Here is an 18,878-nt window from a genome sequence, read left to right as displayed (position 1 = left end):
AGTTTTCTAGTTCAACAATCTTATCAATAGATAAGGTACTTTCAGAGAGGTGACTTTCAAGTGTGGGTGAATTAACCCTAGATGTGATCCTCAGGATTCTATTTGGTGGGACATTCAGGAGGTATATACATGTAAGTACATGATAAAAATCAGTGAAAAAAAAAAGAGGCCATGAGTTTGAGAAAAAAGTGGAGTGAGTGGGAGGGTTACAGAGGAGGTCGGGGAAGGGAGAAATCTTATACTTATACCATGATCTAGAATTTAAATCCCAAAATTAAATTTAAAAGATTTTTAAATTGAGACTGAAATAAAGCATAGTACATTTTATTCTTTGGTCCATGCTCTGGATTATTACGTTTTAGAGTTTGGAGCCATCAGTAGTAAGTTTCTTTCTTTCTTTCTTTCTTTCTTTCTTTCTTTCTTTCTTTCTTTCTTTCTTTCTTTCTTTCTTTCTTTTTTTGTTTTTTTTTTGTTTTTGTTTTTGTTTTTTTTGTTTTTCAAGACAGGGTTTCTCTGTATAGCCCTGGCTGTCCTGAAACTCACTCTGTAGACCAGGTTGGCCTCGAACTCAGAAATCCGCCTGCCTCTGCCTCCCAAGTGCTGGGATTAAAGGCGTGTGCCACCACGCCCGGCTCCAGTAGTAAGTTTCTGAAGATGCTTATATTTTATAACTTTCTATCTCTTCTGTGATCAGAACTCCATCACCCACTGTCTAGTCACACTTCTCCTGTGATTTTAATATGTAGCCACTGCCAATTAGTCTCCTTACATTTTGCAAAGTAACAGTCTTGTTCTCTTGAAATAGGCCTCAAGTAATGAACAATTTCTCTGTATTGCTTATTTACTAATTCTTTGTCATTATTTGCATTATTTAGAATCTCCCCAAATGTATAATTTTTCATTAAACTTCTTTCTTTGGTCCTTCTCAGTTATCAAGATACAGGTATGAAAGCTTGATACTTGATATAGTCAATGTTCATTGGCCTGAACATGTTAAATGTCAAGGGCTGACAATTGTGATATTCATATTCCACTATAAGTTAATAGTGCATATTTTGTGTACCATACCTAGAACTCCCAAAACTTTGTTAAAGTAACCTTATCCTGCCAGCCTTTCTTCATATGTTGTTTGTATGTGTGTGTGTGCCTGTGTGTGATTGTGATTATTTATGTATACAATATCTGAGTGTATGTTCATTTGTGTATGTGTCGAAGCCATAATATGGAGTTCTTAGCCTCCTTCCTTATTCTCCACTCTGTTCATCAAAGATTGTTTCAGTGAACCTAAAGTATGCATTTTGACTTGTTTTGTAGATGAGGTTGCTTTAGGATACTCTAGTCTTAGACTTCAATTTTGGGACTAAGGGCACTTTTATCCATGCAAAAATTAACTTGGTTGCTGGGGATTTAAATGCATGTAACTCAACTACTTTCTAATTGCAGAATTTATATCTATTTATATGCACTTTATAACTTGGACATTTATAATTTATACACTTATAATTTATAAATCTGTATTTTTATTTATAATTTTATACATTTAACAGTGATACTTGAGAAGCTGGAAAGAGCTAAAGGGGTCTGCAATCCTATAGGTGGAACAACAATGTGAACTAGCCGGTAACCCCCGGAACTTGTGTCTCTAGCTGCATATGTAGCAGAAGATGGCTTAGTCGTCCATCATTGGAAAGAGAGGCCCATTGGTCTTGCAAACTTTATATGCCTCAGTACAGGGGAACACCAGGGCCAAGAAGTGGGAGCGGGTGGGTAGGGGACTGGTGGGGAGGGTATGGGGGACTTTTGGGACAGCATTGGAAATGCAAATGAAGAAAATACCTAATTAAAATAAAATAAAAAAAAAACAGTGATACTTCAATCCCCGGATATACTGTAATACATTATATTTCTCTTCCTAGCCTTCCCTAGTAGATATTCTTGAATTCTTAAGGACAGTGATGTATTTCTGTTCACAGCTTTAAAGAGCTGCATTTTTCTTGAATCTTCTTTGTGTATCCTTTCCCTGAATCTCAAAAGCTATGATCCCTAGAGTCAATCTCCTCTAAACCTGCTGCTCTTTCCCTCATCAGCTCCTCTAAGAATACTCTTCTCTCCTCCACTGTCTTTTCTTTTCTTCCCTTTCTCCTAGCAAAAGATGACAACAACTATAGCAACTTTAGTCATAGGGATAGCTCCAACACATGGACTTAGTTCTAGACAAATATTACTAGGCAAAAAATACAAGCTGTCTCTCAGACATCCTTGCATCTGGCTGTGACTCCTGGAATGTGCTTCCACTTTTAACATTTGCATTCCATCCCAAATTAACATAATCATGAATGAAATCCCTTACATCTATATGCAGATATTAACCCTCAATAAATCCCTTTTGGGTTACCTATTGCCTTATCTGCAGGTCTTGTGAAGATGACACCCAAGTTTACTATCAACCCTCCTATGCCCTTCATTTTACTCCTCCCCATTTTTTTGTTATTTCCCTATTCTCATCTCCTATGTTAGTAACTTTCATGCCACTATGACAAAATAACTGGAGAGAGGCAATGGAACAGATATAAGGTTAACTTTCATTATAGATTTGGTGGATAGGATCTACCTCTATCAGCAGTTCATGGCAGCAGGAGATGAAAGTTGCTGATCTTATTACATCCATAGTTATCATGAGAGGAAAGAGATTAGGGAAGCCAGGAAACTGCAAAATCGGTCACAAGGTCTTACTTCTTTTACAAAGACTCCACCTAAAGGCTTCAAATTTTAAATGTTACAACCAGGAAATAACTGAAATTTTAAACAAATACACACCAGTAAAACTTTTCCTTTGGATGAATACATTTTGTCTGTGACTACGATCATTTGTTGGCCTTTTCATGAACCAAAATTACCTTCTTTCCAACTTCCAAGTCCCCCTAAGTTTTAACAATCACAATGCACTACAAAAATGTAAGCTCTCCTCTGATGGACAACATAAGCTTTTCATTTTGAAAGCCAATAATATATTCAAAAATAAATTACATCCTTCCATTATACAATGGTACAAATAGCTATTTATATAGGGAATAGGAAGAAATGATGTAAGGCTAAAAACCAGCAGGGTGAACTCTAAATCTAAGGCTCTCTTTAAGGATGCTGGTGGAATCATGTGGGATGCAAAGGACATAGGTAGCCCTACATCATTCTCCAGACGCTTTTCTGGAGCACACAGGAACTCTACTGATCTGGCTGAACATATTGTAAGTGAAGCTTTTTCAGATGATATCTCCTGATCTTGACATCTCCAATATCCTTGGGATCTCTGTGTTACATATACACTTCCTTGCAATGGCTTCATAGACCCTCCCAAGATCCCTTTGGGGACCCAAACTTTGTCCCAAGTTGCCTGGGATTAGAAATTCTTTAAAATATTGGAGGAAGCCTCAAGGATATCGTCCATCTTTTCTCTTATTTGCCTGTATAATCAGAATACATAGATCAATCTTTCAACTGCTGTCACACAGGGATGGAGGTTGAATGACAATCAGAACATCTTCTGGGTGCTGATACTGGAAAATGCCTCCTACACCGTTTTTTTTTTTTTTTTTTTTTCAGGAACAGGGATATGCTTCAGTGGCGTTCTGACTTGGGACTTTTCCCTTTCACAGACACATTTCTTTCACTGGTTTGGAGCCTATGGTGGGTAAAGTCTTTCCTTTATGTTAAATTTCTCACTCTCTCAGTCTACAGCAGGCAGTTTCTCTTTAACAGATACAGCCATTTTCTCAGCAATTGCCTTGTCTTCTGTTGTAAACTTTCTTGAGCCCATTCCCTCCTCAATTTTTTTTTAATGTTTTTCTCTTCTACTTAGTCTTAGCAATGTCCACAGGGAAAAGAACGGTAGCAAATAGCCATTTCAGAGTCTGAATGCTACACTGCATGGGCATTTCCTCAGGCATAAACATTAACTTTACAACTTTAAAATTAGTTAGCTTCTATCAAGTTCTTATGAAAAAACATTTAGCTTCTTAGGTAGAATATACCTGAAGTAACCTCAATTCCATCTCCATTTAGACTCTTTGTATCCTCTTAAAATCCTATGATCCTGGCTCTCTGCAATCTGATTATACCTTCCCAGTTTTGACACCTGATTTCAATCTGTTCACATTTGTGTTGATGTTATTAATGTTTCTCCAGTATTCTAAGTTCTTTTATTCTGTGACCTTTAATCTGCTCTGATTGTGTTTTCTCCAGTCATCCATTTTATGATTTTCCTCTTTCAAGTCAGAGCCTAAGTCATAATTTTAGTGAAACATTCCCTGAATATCTAGTCTGAAACATCCCAATATTGAACTCTCTCTCTATTATAATTCTTTCACACTTTTACTACTAGTAATGTTCATCTGAAATTACTTACAAAATTAATTATTATAACTATAGTTACTTACATTTTCACTTTCCCTGAGAGGAATTTTGGATGCCCAGCAATGTTCTTCATTATAACTTAAGGTACTATTTGCTTGATAAAATAAGGACACTTACTCAGCACTTGCTAAAGGACATGAAAGTTTCCCCCCATTGGTACTGCCATTTGTCTTTTTAATTAATTAATTAATTTTTATTCTTTAATCTCGTGAGAGGCAAGCACAAAACTATAAGCAACAAAAGCCAATATACATGGGTATCATCAGAACCCAGTTCTCCCACTACAGCAAGCCCTGAATAGGCCAACACACCTGAAAATCAGGAATCTGTTCTAAAATCCTATCTCATGAAAATAATTGAGTCCTTTAAGGAGAATATCAATAACTCACTGAGGAAATACAAGAAAAGGAAGGTAAAAAGGTGAAGGAATTGAATAAAGCAAGCCAAGACCTAAAAGTTGAAGTAGAAACAATGAAGAAAACACAAATGGAGGCAAACATGGAAATGGAAATCCTAGGAAAGAGGTCAGGAATTACAGATGTAAGTATCACAAACAGAATACAAGAGATAGAAGAGAGAATCTCAGGTGCAGAAGATACCATAAAAGAGACATAGAAAATTCATAACGTAAAAAACTCCTAACCCAAAGCAACCAGGAAATCCAGGACACAATGAAAAGACCAAATTTAAGAATAATCAGAATAAAGGAGAATGAAGATTCTCAGCTCAAAGGATATGAAAATGTTTTCAAAAAAATTATAGAAACTTCCACAACCTAAAGAAAGGGATGGTCATAAAGGTACAAGAAGCCTATAAAACACCAAATAAATGGGACCAGAAAAGAAAATCTCATCAAATAATAATTAAATAATTGAAATTTGAGTAGGAGAAACAAAATGAACTCAATAGATTATTTGTTTTTTTGTATTTAGAACTTAAATACTACAAAATTTTTGCAAAAATAAGCTTAGATATATTTACCTCCAAAATTAATTTTCTTATATTGCAGGATGGCCTCAGAAGTAAGATCTATAGTAGTCAAACATTACATGGCCTCAGAGGGCTTTCAGTTTATTTTGCGTGAGAGTTTCTAAAAGTCCATCACCTGTTCACATCCTCACAGCAAATCTTTTAGATTATGAAGAAAGAGTTTATTCTCTAAATATTATTCATAAATATTGACTTGATAAAATGTACCTTTGTCAGGATATAAATGGGTGCTACAGAGAACACTGACAACTTCAAAGCAAAATGAAGTTCGTTCTGCTGCTTTCCCTCATTGGGTTCTGCTGGGCTCAATATGACCCACATACTTCAGATGGGAGGACTGCTATTGTCCACCTGTTCGAGTGGCGCTGGGTTGATATTGCCAAGGAATGTGAGCGATACTTAGCTCCTAAGGGATTTGGAGGGGTGCAGGTAAGATAACTTCACAAATAAATGCAGAGCTTACTGTGCTAACACAAAATTATAATCAAAACTAGTGACGTGAGTGTTATGTGTGAAACCTCATTTCACACATAACTTTGCTGAGAAAGAAAAAAGATTGGTAGTTGTAGCATCTTTATATTATTATAAAATATCAGGAGTATCTCTGCAAAGTTTTTCCACAATTTCTTATGATTGTTAATCAACAGAAGTGAATGTTTATAGATTGAGAAATAATGTCAGATTATTGATAGGTTTCTACAAGATTTAGGTATGTAATATAAGCCATAATCTGGTGCTAATTATAACTATTTTATTTGTAGGTCTCTCCACCCAATGAAAATATTGTAATTCATAACCCATCAAGGCCTTGGTGGGAAAGATATCAACCAATCAGCTACAAAATTTGCACAAGGTCTGGAAATGAAGATGAATTCAGAGACATGGTGACAAGGTGCAACAATGTTGGTGTAAGTGAAGACACATTTTCTTTAAATTTATTATATATTAAAATTTCTCTTTTTTTGTCGAGTTCTTTAGTTTAAGCAGATTTTAAATTTAAAATTTTACTTTATATTTTATGAGTTATTGAAAATACAGTTCTTACTGTCATTTTTTGAAATTCTTGAATACAGACATGTGACTATCTGAAAGAATAGTACTCATAATGCAAAATGTTGACTTTTAAATTTGATAACTATTAAAACCTCTACAGTATTTCCATGGGCATTGATTCCTACATGGGGATTAAGTCATGTTGATAGGATTTCTCTTTCTAACCACAATTCCTCGGTTTTCTTCTTTATCATTATTTTAGGTGGTAAATATCTGCTTTGTTCTATAATAAAGGAACATGTATGTTCCCTCTGGTCTTTAGCCAAGTAGTATGTAGATTAAGCAAAGGTTTTTCTCCTTGTAACCCTATAAAATGTCAAACATCACAGTCTCTCAAATATATACCATATACTTTATCTTAAAAAAAAACAGAACTTTTTTTATTGTTCGGGTAGTATCTGTTTCTCTTTGTATAAGAGCTCTATATTCTTTTTCACATAATCTGACTACAGTTGATCTTCTTTTACAGTTGTTTTCTTTCTCTCTTTACTCACTTATCTTTATTTTATTTTATATTTTATTAGATATCTTTTATTTACATTTTAAATGTTATCCCCTTTCTAGTTTCTCCATAGAAAACCTCCTATCCCTTCTCCCCTCCCCCTGCTCACCAACCCACCCACTCCTGCTTCCTGGCCCACCATTCCCCTATCCTGGGGCATAGAACCTTCACAGGACCAAAGGGCCTCTCCTCCCATTGATGACCAGCTAGGCCATCCTCTGCTACATATGCAGCTGGAGTCATGAGTCTCACCACATGTTTTCTTTGGTTGGTGGTTTAGCCCCTGGGAGCTCTGGAGATACTGGTTAGTTCATATTGTTGTTCCTCCTATGGGGATGCAAACCCCTTCAGCTTCTTGGATACTTTCTCTAGCTCCTTCATTGGGGACCCTGTGCTCTGTCCAATGAATGACTGTGAGCATCCACTTCTGTATTTGTCAGACACTGGCAGTGCCTCTCAGGAGACAGCTGTATCAGGTTCCTGTAAGCAAACTCTTGTTGGCATCCACAATAGTGTCTGGTGGTAGTTGTTTATGGGATGAATCCCCAGGTGGGGCAGTCTCTGCATGGTCATTCCTTCAGTCTCTGCTCCACACTTTGTCTCTGTTACTCCTTCCATGGGTATTTTGCTCTCCCTTCCCAGAAGGATCAAAGTATCCACACTTTGGTCTTCCTTCCTCTTGAGTTTCATATGTTTTGCAAATTGTATCTTGGGTATTCTGAGCTTCTGGGCTAATATCCATTTATCAGTGAGTGCATATCATGTGTGTTCTTTTGTGATTGGGTCACCTCACTCAGAGAGATATCCTCCAGGTCCATCTATTTGTCTAAGAATTTCATAAATTAATTTTTAATAGCTGCATAGTAATCCATTGTGTAAATGTATCACATTTTCTGTATCCATTACCCTGTTTGTAAATTCACTTTTCTAAAGTGAATCTACAAAGCAGCAGATGAAATGTTTTGGATCTTTGCTGTGAAACTATAGATTTTTGAGTCCAACTGAAATATGCACTTTTCTTTGTTAGGTCCGTATTTATGTGGATGCTGTCATTAACCACATGTGTGGCTCAGGCAATCCTGCAGGAACAAGCAGTACCTGTGGAAGTTACCTCAATCCAAATAACAGGGAATTCCCAGCAGTTCCATACTCTGCTTGGGACTTTAACGATAATAAATGTAATGGAGAAATTAGTAACTACAATGATGCTTATCAGGTAATGAGAGAAACAGTCATGGAAATAAAGAACGGTATATGTTTCTACATATGCACAGAAATTTATGAAAAGCCATTGGACATTTCATTTAGATTTCATTGGTGGGGGGAGCAGGGAAAACATTACTAAGAAAGAATGCTGAAATGAAAAACGAGAAAGAAAAAATGTCCTGTATTTTTGTTGCAATATGTAAGGATATATCAAACTCAATGATAAAGGCAGGAGTGCTCTTGAGAACATTTGTCTGAAAAAAATAAAACCTTAGTTTTATCAATTATATAAATATGATAAATTGGAAATATTAGAAATATGGATAATATATAGACCCAATCTACAAATACTGATTTACAGTCTCAATTGTGTAGCAGCGTACTTAATATAAGCAACTTTTTTTTCAATGTTTTGACATCTGTAAAATAAAGATAAGAGAGGGAATAAAAAAAGAAATGGAGAAAGAGACATGGAGAGAGAGAGAGAAGATCAGAAATGAGAATGAACCAACTAAAATGCTCACCTATTTTAATCTCTGATAGTCTCTATAGTTACAAGAAATTTTAGATTCTGCATCCACATTAGAAAATCAGTGCATTCCATGTTCCAATCAAAACCCATATAAATTTTGCTATTGATAAATGTGTAAATGGCTGAATGAGGAAATGAATTCTCAGACAGAAATGACATTTTATAAATCAATCATTTTCTCCCAACAGGTCAGAAATTGTCGTCTGTCTGGCCTTCTGGATCTTGCACTTGAGAAAGATTATGTTCGTACCAAGGTGGCTGACTATATGAACCATCTCATTGACATTGGAGTAGCAGGGTTCAGACTTGACGCTGCTAAGCACATGTGGCCTGGAGACATAAAGGCAGTTTGGACAAACTGCATAATCTCAATACAAAATGGTTCTCCCAAGGAAGCAGACCTTTCATTTTCCAAGAGGTAAAACAATATATATATATATATATATATATATATATATTTAAAAAAATTGACATTATACTTTAATTACAATGTTTCCTTCTTCACTTTCCTACCTCCAAACACTTCCGTGTACCCTTCCATATTTTCCCTCACATTAATGTCCTACTTTTTTACTTACTGTTATTATATGTATATATGTGTATGTGTGTATATATCTACTCAGACATATAACACATACACATATATGTTTCCTAAACATAACTGATATAGTTCGTATGTAAGTGATTCAATTCTTCTATTGCTCTCTATATGTACGGTATCAAGGTAGACTTGGTACTGGACAACCAATTGTGCTTTTCCCTTGGGAAGACTCCCTGTACCCAGCTTTCCTCAGTTTTCTATAGTTCTTTCCATGGGGTATAAAGTCTCATGGGATTTTCTTTAAATGTTGTCATTTTGTAAACCAGATAACTGACAGCAGATCTCTCTAAGCATGTAATTATCAATGTAGGTTAATAACTCTGTCACATGTAGACTTCTCATTCTGCCATTAAAAATACAAGTGGTCTTAATCAGAATGTGCACATTTAATTCTTTATCACAACATGTTTCAAGACAGAGCTAATTTCATTTATCTATCTTTTATATTCAAAGATATCATTTTACAGGACACAGAAATCATAATTCTTATTGTCTCCAGCCAATCTTCTGATTTTGACTTTTGTCTCATACTCTCAGAGTTGTAGGTGTTTAAGGCAAATAGATGAAGCCTTTTATTTAAGGAATAATTTCTTTTGAAGTGCACTGAGGATGACACCTTTGTATCTCTAATATACTGAGAAAGTTAATGAGTTTATAAGCACTTCTAATGTTGATTAGGCAAGTATTACCTTATTTGAATAGTGTATTTTCCTTCTGGCAATCATCCTAGAGGACAAAAATGAGTCTTTTGTAATTTGCATTGTAATTTGGTTACTTTCAATATTGTGAAATATGGTTTATGAATAAAATCAGAATGTCAGTAAACAGAAAGACACTAGTAACATTCAAATAACAGAACTATTTTATATAATATTATCTTTCAATAATATGATTTAAAATGAGTTACCCCAATGTCTCTCCTAGGTTATTGATCTGGGTGGTGAGGCAATTAAAGGTAGTGAGTACTTTGGAAATGGCCGTGTAACAGAATTCAAGTTTGGTGCAAAACTTGGCACAGTTATCCGCAAGTGGAATGGAGAGAAGATGTCCTATTTAAAGTAAATATATACCATTTTGTCATTTGTTCTGTCATACATCTGTTGTCATTTTCTTAAATATCGTAACTTAAATTGTTGATTATTAGTTAGGCTTATTGTTCATTTATCCTTAATTAATTATGTTTTTCATTTGATACATCAGTCACCTGATAACAGCTGAAATCTAAAGTATCACTTAGTGAGTTTTGTTGGGTTGTGTTAAGTCCATTAGAGTCTAAGAATGTTTGCTTATGGCCTACTAAAAATATGGTAGCATCCTAAGAATAGTTATACTAAAAAGTGATCCCTATAATATGACTACACTAGGGAATTTATTTATGTTACATTAGGGAATTAATTGAAATTTAAAAGTGAATATAAAAGCAGAGTTATAAATTCATTTCCATTCTATATTATATAACATGGATGTCTTAATTCTCAAGTCCATAATGTTACAATAAAATTTTAAAAATCTAAAATAAAATCAAAACAAAAGATTATATAGTAAAACCTAAATCTGGATAAAATTCCCATGTATGTTATCATAGAAAATTGTACATATGTGTACATATACAATTATATATAATATATATGCATCTCTTTATGAAATACTTTGTATGAAATTGTCATTTATTTAGATAATTGTGAATGCCATATGTAATTTTATGCTAAGCATTTTGAAAGAATCATATGTTTTTTTTTTTCAAATGCAGGAACTGGGGAGAAGGTTGGGGTTTGGTGCCTTCTGACAGAGCCCTTGTGTTTGTGGACAACCATGACAATCAGCGAGGACATGGTGCTGGAGGATCATCCATCCTGACATTCTGGGATGCTAGGTAGGACAACACTATTTGCTGCTGGTGGGCGTGCATTTAATGACAGTAAAGTACTATATACTTCTGCTTTAACACTATTTTGAAACTTTCAGAATGTACAAAATGGCTGTTGGATTTATGTTGGCTCATCCTTATGGATTCACAAGAGTAATGTCAAGTTACCGTTGGAATAGAAATTTCCAGAATGGAAAAGTAAGTCTTGGAGTTGTCCAAAGCATCTTCCAATATAGAAAAATAAAGTGGTTCTGTTTTAATTTCATGTGACATTAAAGCATATGATAGTCATTATTAAGTGCTTCTTCACTACAGTTTTTTAAAGGACATAGAAGAAGCACCTGGTAATGAAAAGCATAGCTGAAGGGATGAGAAAATACAGAAACAGTTATGCCTGAGAAAGTCTTGACACTTAGAGTTGGTATCAAATTATGGCTGTTAATATTAAAGGGAATTTCAAATTCTTTCTGTCCTTGGTACGATCAATGCCATCATATGAAAATATTTCCCCCCTTGTGGAATGAGAAGGAAGCTTGTTTAATGATAATCAAAGAAATTATAATAGATATGAACTTATGAGAATCACAGAATAGTGATTTGCTTAATAAATCCATGGATGAATTGAATTATAGCCATTATGTCTTTGTTTGTTATGTGCACAAGTTTAAACAATTACAAAATTGAACTAAACAATTAGACAATCAGATATCTGAAAGGCTATGTGAAGTTTCCTATCTCAGTGGAAGATAGTATCTTATAGCACATATCAAATATAAATTGCAAATATCACTTCTCTATAAAATCTGACAAATAATTTTCATTTCCTTTCAAGGTAAGAGTCCCCATGTTCTGTATTAAAATTTATTCTTTTATTGAAGAGGTTTCATGAGTAGAAAGAGATTTTTTTTTCTCAAAAAAATAAATATTTGCCATTATAAGATGCTCATTTATACTTGGGTAACTTAGTAAAGTTAGAATATTTTCTTACACATTTAACAGACAGATTAGTAATAAATTAGCTATTATTAACATAGAAAGTATTACATGAAAACATTTTTATATATGTTCTTTAATTATATAGAACTACCTATCTCCTTTATGCATAAACTGAGGCATACATATCCAATGTATACTGATGTAGATTGCTCAGGTTGTAATTTTCCAGTTTTCCTGACTCTAATTTACTTGTTTCAGTCACACTAACGTGTGATACTAAGCAGAAAATAGGATGATTAAAATTTTTCTGATGTTGTTAATATGTTTTTAGAAAACCTGAGTTTGAACAGAAGTTGAGATTTCAGTGAAAGCCTGTGAAAACACTGAAGAACTTAGACAAAAATTAGACACTTGCAAAGACAGAATTAGCATGGCAGGCATGGTTTTGGTTTTCTGTAGTGGCAAGAGTCAGGGAGCTACAAGCATTCAAATGACTTGATTCTTTCAATAATTAAGGATCAGAATGACTGGATTGGACCACCTAATAACAATGGAGTAACAAAAGAAGTGACCATTAATGCAGACACTACTTGTGGCAATGACTGGGTCTGTGAACATAGATGGCGTCAAATAAGGTGGGAATGTCCCCTTCAGAACTTGTATAATAAGGAAGTTGTTTAACCTTTTATTTTAAATTGTTGAATTAAAGGGTACCAGCATTTCTCATGATATTGTGTTTTTTAGGAACATGGTTGCCTTCAGGAATGTAGTCAATGGTCAGCCTTTTGCAAACTGGTGGGATAATAACAGCAACCAAGTAGCTTTTAGCAGAGGAAACAGAGGCTTCATTGTCTTTAACAATGATGACTGGTGAGTGGACATTGACTCGGGAATGGCTGTATAATATTGCACTCTAAGATGCTTCTTTTCTGTCCCTGTTCATTTATATTTTTCATATGTGAAAAATCTTTTAGACAAGGAATTTAAGCCACAAGTAACTGTTCAATATTGATAAGAAAAATGGTATTTGGTTTCTTATTTTCCTTTGTGTTAATAGAATTTTGTTTTTTATTTAATCATTTATTTAATTATTTATTTAAACTCCAGATTTTATTCCTCTCCCCTGCCCACCCTCCAACTGTTCAACATCCTATATTTCCTTCCCACCTCCTGTCTCCATGAAGATGTCCCCATCCACCACATCCCACCCAACAAGAACTTGATCTTTAACCATAATGTACAATGACAGTAGCATATATTCATACTTACAAGCTTGTTTCACACATTTTACAAGTATATAAATAGTAAATATATATCAACATCATTAAAAATGTGCCATACTAGTACTGGAGTGCTTTTCCCATTACCTTTGATTATAACTTATATATTAATCCATTATGCTTATATTGGGTCTTCAATTATGTACGTACATGTTTTACAAATTTTAAAAGCATTTGTGTACTTGCATTTGGTGTATGAGTTTCTTCAATCGGTTGTTTACTCAGGCTTTAAAACCTTCATTCTTGTTCTTTAACTAGTAGTACTTCTGAGACTTCCTTTATGACTCTCTCTTCTGTAGTACTCAAGATCCAATACCAGTATTGTTGCTTGTTACGTGGGGGAAGAAGCAGCCCTATTTCTGTGAATTTGAACCCATCTTGATCTGCAAAATAATTTCAGTACAGTCATGGCTGGCTGGGTAGAGAGGCCTCATCTCACAAACAAAACAAATCAAAAAAGCATTGTATCTCAGAGAATCTTTTTGGGAGACAGTGAACTGTTTCAACTCTAAATCAGCTTTCTTTCTGGTTGTAAATATTTTTCTTTTTTTATCTAAATCATGTTTTATTGGCAACAACAAAAAAATTGAAGTACATAACAGTTTTATTTTTTTCTGAATGAGAACTTGTATTTTTTTTAGAACTAGGATTACTTTACGTAAACCGTTTTCTACTACAAACATGTATGTATTAATAGAAATGCTAGATTATGTTTAATTTGAGAAAAAATCATCTGGCATCATGTGATCTAAGAACCTTTGAAGAATGAATGCCATTAAAAAGTTAATCAGAGTTTAATCCAGCAGAGGACAGACTGGAAATGAAGACAATCACAGAAGAACTTTAGTGCTGAGCTTCTCTGAATTCTCTGTGTGTCTCTGGTCACTACAGGTGGTGAAACAAATAGACATATAAAATAATGACTTGGGGATAGAGAATTTGCTTGCTCCAGCTGACACAGTCTTGGTGCTCTGATTCTTTTACTGAGCTCTGAGTTCTTACTGTTCTATAGCACAAGGTTCGGGGACTTACAATTCTGTGGAGAATTCATAATGGATCTTTCTGCAGTTAACTGGGTTGAATTCCAATTAAATATTAACTTTTTTTTCCCCCAGGGCTTTGTCAGCCACTTTACAGACTGGTCTTCCTGCTGGCACATACTGTGATGTCATCTCTGGAGATAAGGTCGATGGCAATTGCACTGGACTTAAAGTAAATGTTGGCAGTGATGGTAAAGCTCACTTTTCCATTAGTAACTCTGCTGAGGACCCATTTATTGCAATCCATGCTGACTCAAAACTGTAAGAATCAAATTAAAGACATGTAGAGAGCACATCAATTGAGTCTGCTTTTTTTTTATGTGCTCCGTATTATAGTTTTAATTTCTATTTTCTTTTTTATTATCATGTGTGTGTGTTGCTGTGTCTGTTTGAGCACTGGAATGCATGTAGGATGTTTAAACAACCCTGTGCCATGCTGTAACCTCTCTGCCTTTTCCCATGAACTGTGGGGATCAAACAATTCATCAGGCTTCCCTGAAAAGTACTTTATCTGCTTTTGTATGTCCCTTAATTCTTAGATTACATTTCCTTGTAGTAAAAACCATAAGCAATAAACTTGAATAAGCAAAAATCACAAAACTCACATAGAAAAAATCATCATCTAACTACATGTAAGATCTACTAAGCATTAGACTGTCTCAGATATCTGAATGTTATACAAAGCAAAATATACTATTTTTTTTGCACTGCAAACACAACCTTCACTGATCAATGATTAGTAAAACATATCAATTAGACCTTTATTTCCCATGTATCCAGTCCTTTTTATGCTTGCCACATATTTTTGGAGGGGTTATGTCCCATTGGACAGTGAAAGACTCATCTGAGGCAACACTGGTGAAGAATAGTGGCTCTTCTCTTAGCAGCTCATTTTCCAATTCTCCTTCAGTAGTATATTCAGAAATGTTTAGCAGGCACTGTGCCAATTTGATATGAGAGTAGTATGTTGTTTCCCAGTTATTATAATTTTAAATGCCACAGATTTATGGGCACAACTAAAAGTCCTCTATGAATTGTGTCAAAATTCAAATCACAAAGGTATTAGCTACCTCTATAATCATTTAGCCATTACTGGATCAGACAAATAAATGCTTCTGTAATTAAATCATAAATACAGAATTTTCCTCCTTCTTTTATCTCCTTCCTCCACTCTCCCCTTGCTTCCTCTTGAGCTCATAGTTTCTTTTTCTTTTTAAAGTTTTTGATTTATGCTTTCTTGTATTATGATGAAAAAGATACATAATTTCAATTTATCTGAATTTGTTAACATTTAGTTTCTTTTTCTTACATATTGATACCTATCTATATCAATAGATAAGTGCCCAAGTACATTAGTGTTTTTTCTTAATTTTTTTCCTTACAGACACACACAGCTCACACACACATTATGATTAAACAATATATATATATATATATATATGTATATATGTATATATATATATATATATATATACACATGTTTCAGGTATATGTTTATATATATGATTAACTAACACTTATACACTATATACACACATATATATAGACAAATATATATATATGTATATATATTCATAAATACATAACTAAAACATGCTATACATATATGTATCTACTATCTAACTGGACTGGAGGCTTTCTCTCTAAGAGGGAAATATCTGGTTCTGTAGTCTTAGCAAAACACTCATGACCTCTGAGGGTCTGAATCTTAGGGGAGAACATGCCACTGCCATCTTACTAACCCAGTGTAATTAAAAAATGTTTATAACTAGTTATCCTTGTACACAAATATGTCTAAATCTGACTTTCCATTAAAGAAGCTTTTCAGTTTTTCTCAAAACAGATTTATTTTTAACAAAAGATGCCGTTATATAGAATATATATATATAATCAACAGGTTAAAGAACAGAGATCAACTGTGCTGTGTCCAGCTCCATTTGATACCTCTACAACACTGGGCCTGCACCTCAGGCTTAAGGAAGATCACACAGTAGGAATCAGAAAGTGTAGAGTCAGAGTACCAGAATGTCTGGTGTGCGATTGTGTCCTCTAGAAAGGACATGAAAGTTCAACTGTGCTATCTCAAAATTATCACTGGATAATTAAGACTTAAACAGGTACATCATGAATAGACATGCTAAGGTTAAAGGAGCTAATATCACAGGATCCTACCCTTCTGCTACATAATCAAGGAAACTATTAACTGCTGAGAAAGAGAATAAATTTTCCCTGGATTTATCCCTTTTTGATCATCTAATACCAAGAGGTCAGACCAGATATCATATACATACATGCCAAATTTCCATCATTTGGGAGGCAGATATAGCTCTATGAGTGTATACAGCCTATTATACATTCAAAGTTCCAGGCCAACCATGGATACCCAGTAAGACCTTGCCTCAAGAACTCAATAAAATAAATAGGGTATTTTGATATATATCATGAATACTTTGGATTTCAATCTCCAGTCAGATATATAATAGATGAAGATTTCTCACATTTTTCTTATTTCCTCTTCATGCATTTGAGTGCTCTTTCATTTTCAGAATCCTTTGCAGTATAGTGAGGTCATGTCATGGCTGATCTTATGACTGTTCAATAGAAATAAAACACATAATGTTTATACCTGATCATATAGTAACATATAGTGGACATATTTTTAGCTTTTGAGCATTTGCCATGCTTGTTCCTACAGTTGTTCCACCAGTTTGCAATGTCTTTCTTAACTCTTTTTCTTCTATATATATATATAAAATTAAACAACCACAAACACACATATATATTCATATGGTTAAAAATCACCCCCCTTATGCCCACCCCACATAATTATGCATGAGCATATGAATTCATAAATAAAACAGCTATTTATATAAGAGTACTTGTACATTTTTTACTTCATAGATAACCATTTGCTTTTGTTTTTAAATCACCAAATGGAGAGCTAACCCATGGGAAAGGTTATTTCACAGGCTCTCAAAATGTTTCAGTTTCCCATGGTTATTGTTTAAGGATGGGTCCCCCTTCCTATTCATGTTGACAAGTCTTTTAGTATTCTACATGTTTGAGTCATGTTTAGGCAAGTATTTTGTTAATCTACCATAGTTTCAGCTTTCCTCGCCTTTCTAGGAAACAACATCAAGGCAGACTTCTAAGTCTCTGTCCAACAACCATTCTGCTCCCTTTTCAGTAATGCTGTATGCAGCAAATGATGGTATTGTGTTGTAGATCTATCAACTGCAGCTGAGCACCACAGAATCACATATGCTATGTTTTTTGACAAGTACAGTTTTCGGGAATTTTCTCTCTGTCCAAAAGGGACATTTATTTGATGAAAGGAAAAAGCTTTATTTATCTATGGGAAATAAGTATAAATATTTAGAATGCAGTCAGAAATTTTGTTAGCTTAATAAACTGATGATAATATATTCTTCTCTAAGATGTGTGATCCCATGATACTTGCGTAGTTAGGTTGAATACTTATACCAGGCACGATTTTCCTCCTTGAGCAACAGTTAAGCGCAATTAGAGAGCTGTTTTGTGCCAGGCACATCTCTCCTTACACTGTAGTGCTGCAGCTCACAGTATGCAAAGCATGTTAAGATTCTTGGTAACTTTGATCTCTCCCACCCTCAGTCTGCAGAGCACAGCTCAGAGATATGGATGCTAGACAGCAACCAACAGGTTTCCAATTCAGTCCTGGTTTCATTGCTTTCTGCAGTGTATCTAAACCATGCTATCTTCAGCAACATTTTGATAGCTAACTCTTATTAATAAACAAGGCCAATTGAACTGTTTTAGGGATTCTTTGAGATCTGAGTCACCAAGGGATAATTGGATTATGTCATATCTGGAACGCAGGTTTGTTTAATGCTAGGATGCTTTGTGTGTGTGTGTGTGTGTGTGTGTGTGTGTGTGTGTGTGTGTGTGTGTGTGGCTGTTTTTATCCAATTAAGCTGTGCAGTTCCCTTCAAACTCTGTTTATTCATTGTGCTCTATTTTTTAAAAATTGAATAACTAATAAAGTAGTGGATTTTCATATGGCTTTTCATATATATTTAGCTTAGTTAATTCGCAGTTAATGTTATTTTTTAATATAATGTAACCTATAATTTAAATACAGTGGCTGCATTTTTTCACCCTAGCTAGTTACCCAATAATGACACAGAGAGACCAATATTCATTTTTAAGCCTCGATACCTGGGCCATGAATTGATGTTCCTTAATTCCCTAAACAAATCTGGCCACCTCCTAACCAAAATCTCCATAGTACTTACATTTAGGACCTTCCATGCTTCTGCTCTCATGAGTTCTTTTCTCCTTCTTTCTGTTTACTTTTCTTTTTAATTATTTTATTTATTTACATTCCAGTTGTTGACACTTACAGTCCCCTCTCCCACAGTTCCTCATTCCATTCCTTCTCTCCCTTACCTCTCAGAGGGTGCTCTGCCCCTCTCCAGGCCT

At 34.6% G+C, this 18,878-nt stretch overlaps 1 protein-coding gene across 2 annotated transcripts; it reads left to right on the top strand.

Annotated features, from left to right (window-relative positions):
- Nucleotides 1-5,644: 5,644 nt before the first annotated feature.
- Amy2b (amylase 2b) lies at nt 5,645-14,716 on the top strand. Of its 2 annotated transcripts, NM_001190403.1 has the most exons (10): nt 5,645-5,829; nt 6,162-6,308; nt 7,983-8,171; nt 8,882-8,947; nt 10,219-10,352; nt 11,045-11,167; nt 11,260-11,359; nt 12,614-12,732; nt 12,842-12,967; nt 14,493-14,716. In NM_001190403.1, the coding sequence occupies exons 1-10, from the start codon at nt 5,662-5,664 to the stop codon at nt 14,680-14,682; spliced, it is 1,362 nt and encodes a 453-aa protein (NP_001177332.1). In that variant the 5' UTR covers nt 5,645-5,661; the 3' UTR covers nt 14,683-14,716. The 2 variants fall into 2 exon arrangements, with proteins under 2 accessions (NP_001177332.1, NP_001177333.1); NM_001190404.1 differs by lacking the exon at nt 8,882-8,947.
- The last annotated feature ends 4,162 nt before the right edge of the window (nt 14,717-18,878 follow it).

This window comes from Mus musculus, chromosome 3 (assembly GCF_000001635.26).
Source record: "Mus musculus strain C57BL/6J chromosome 3, GRCm38.p6 C57BL/6J".
NCBI classification, from domain to species: Eukaryota; Metazoa; Chordata; class Mammalia; order Rodentia; family Muridae; genus Mus; species Mus musculus.
The sequence above is the reverse complement of the archived record's forward strand: the minus strand, read 5'-3'. Positions and strand labels throughout refer to the sequence as shown.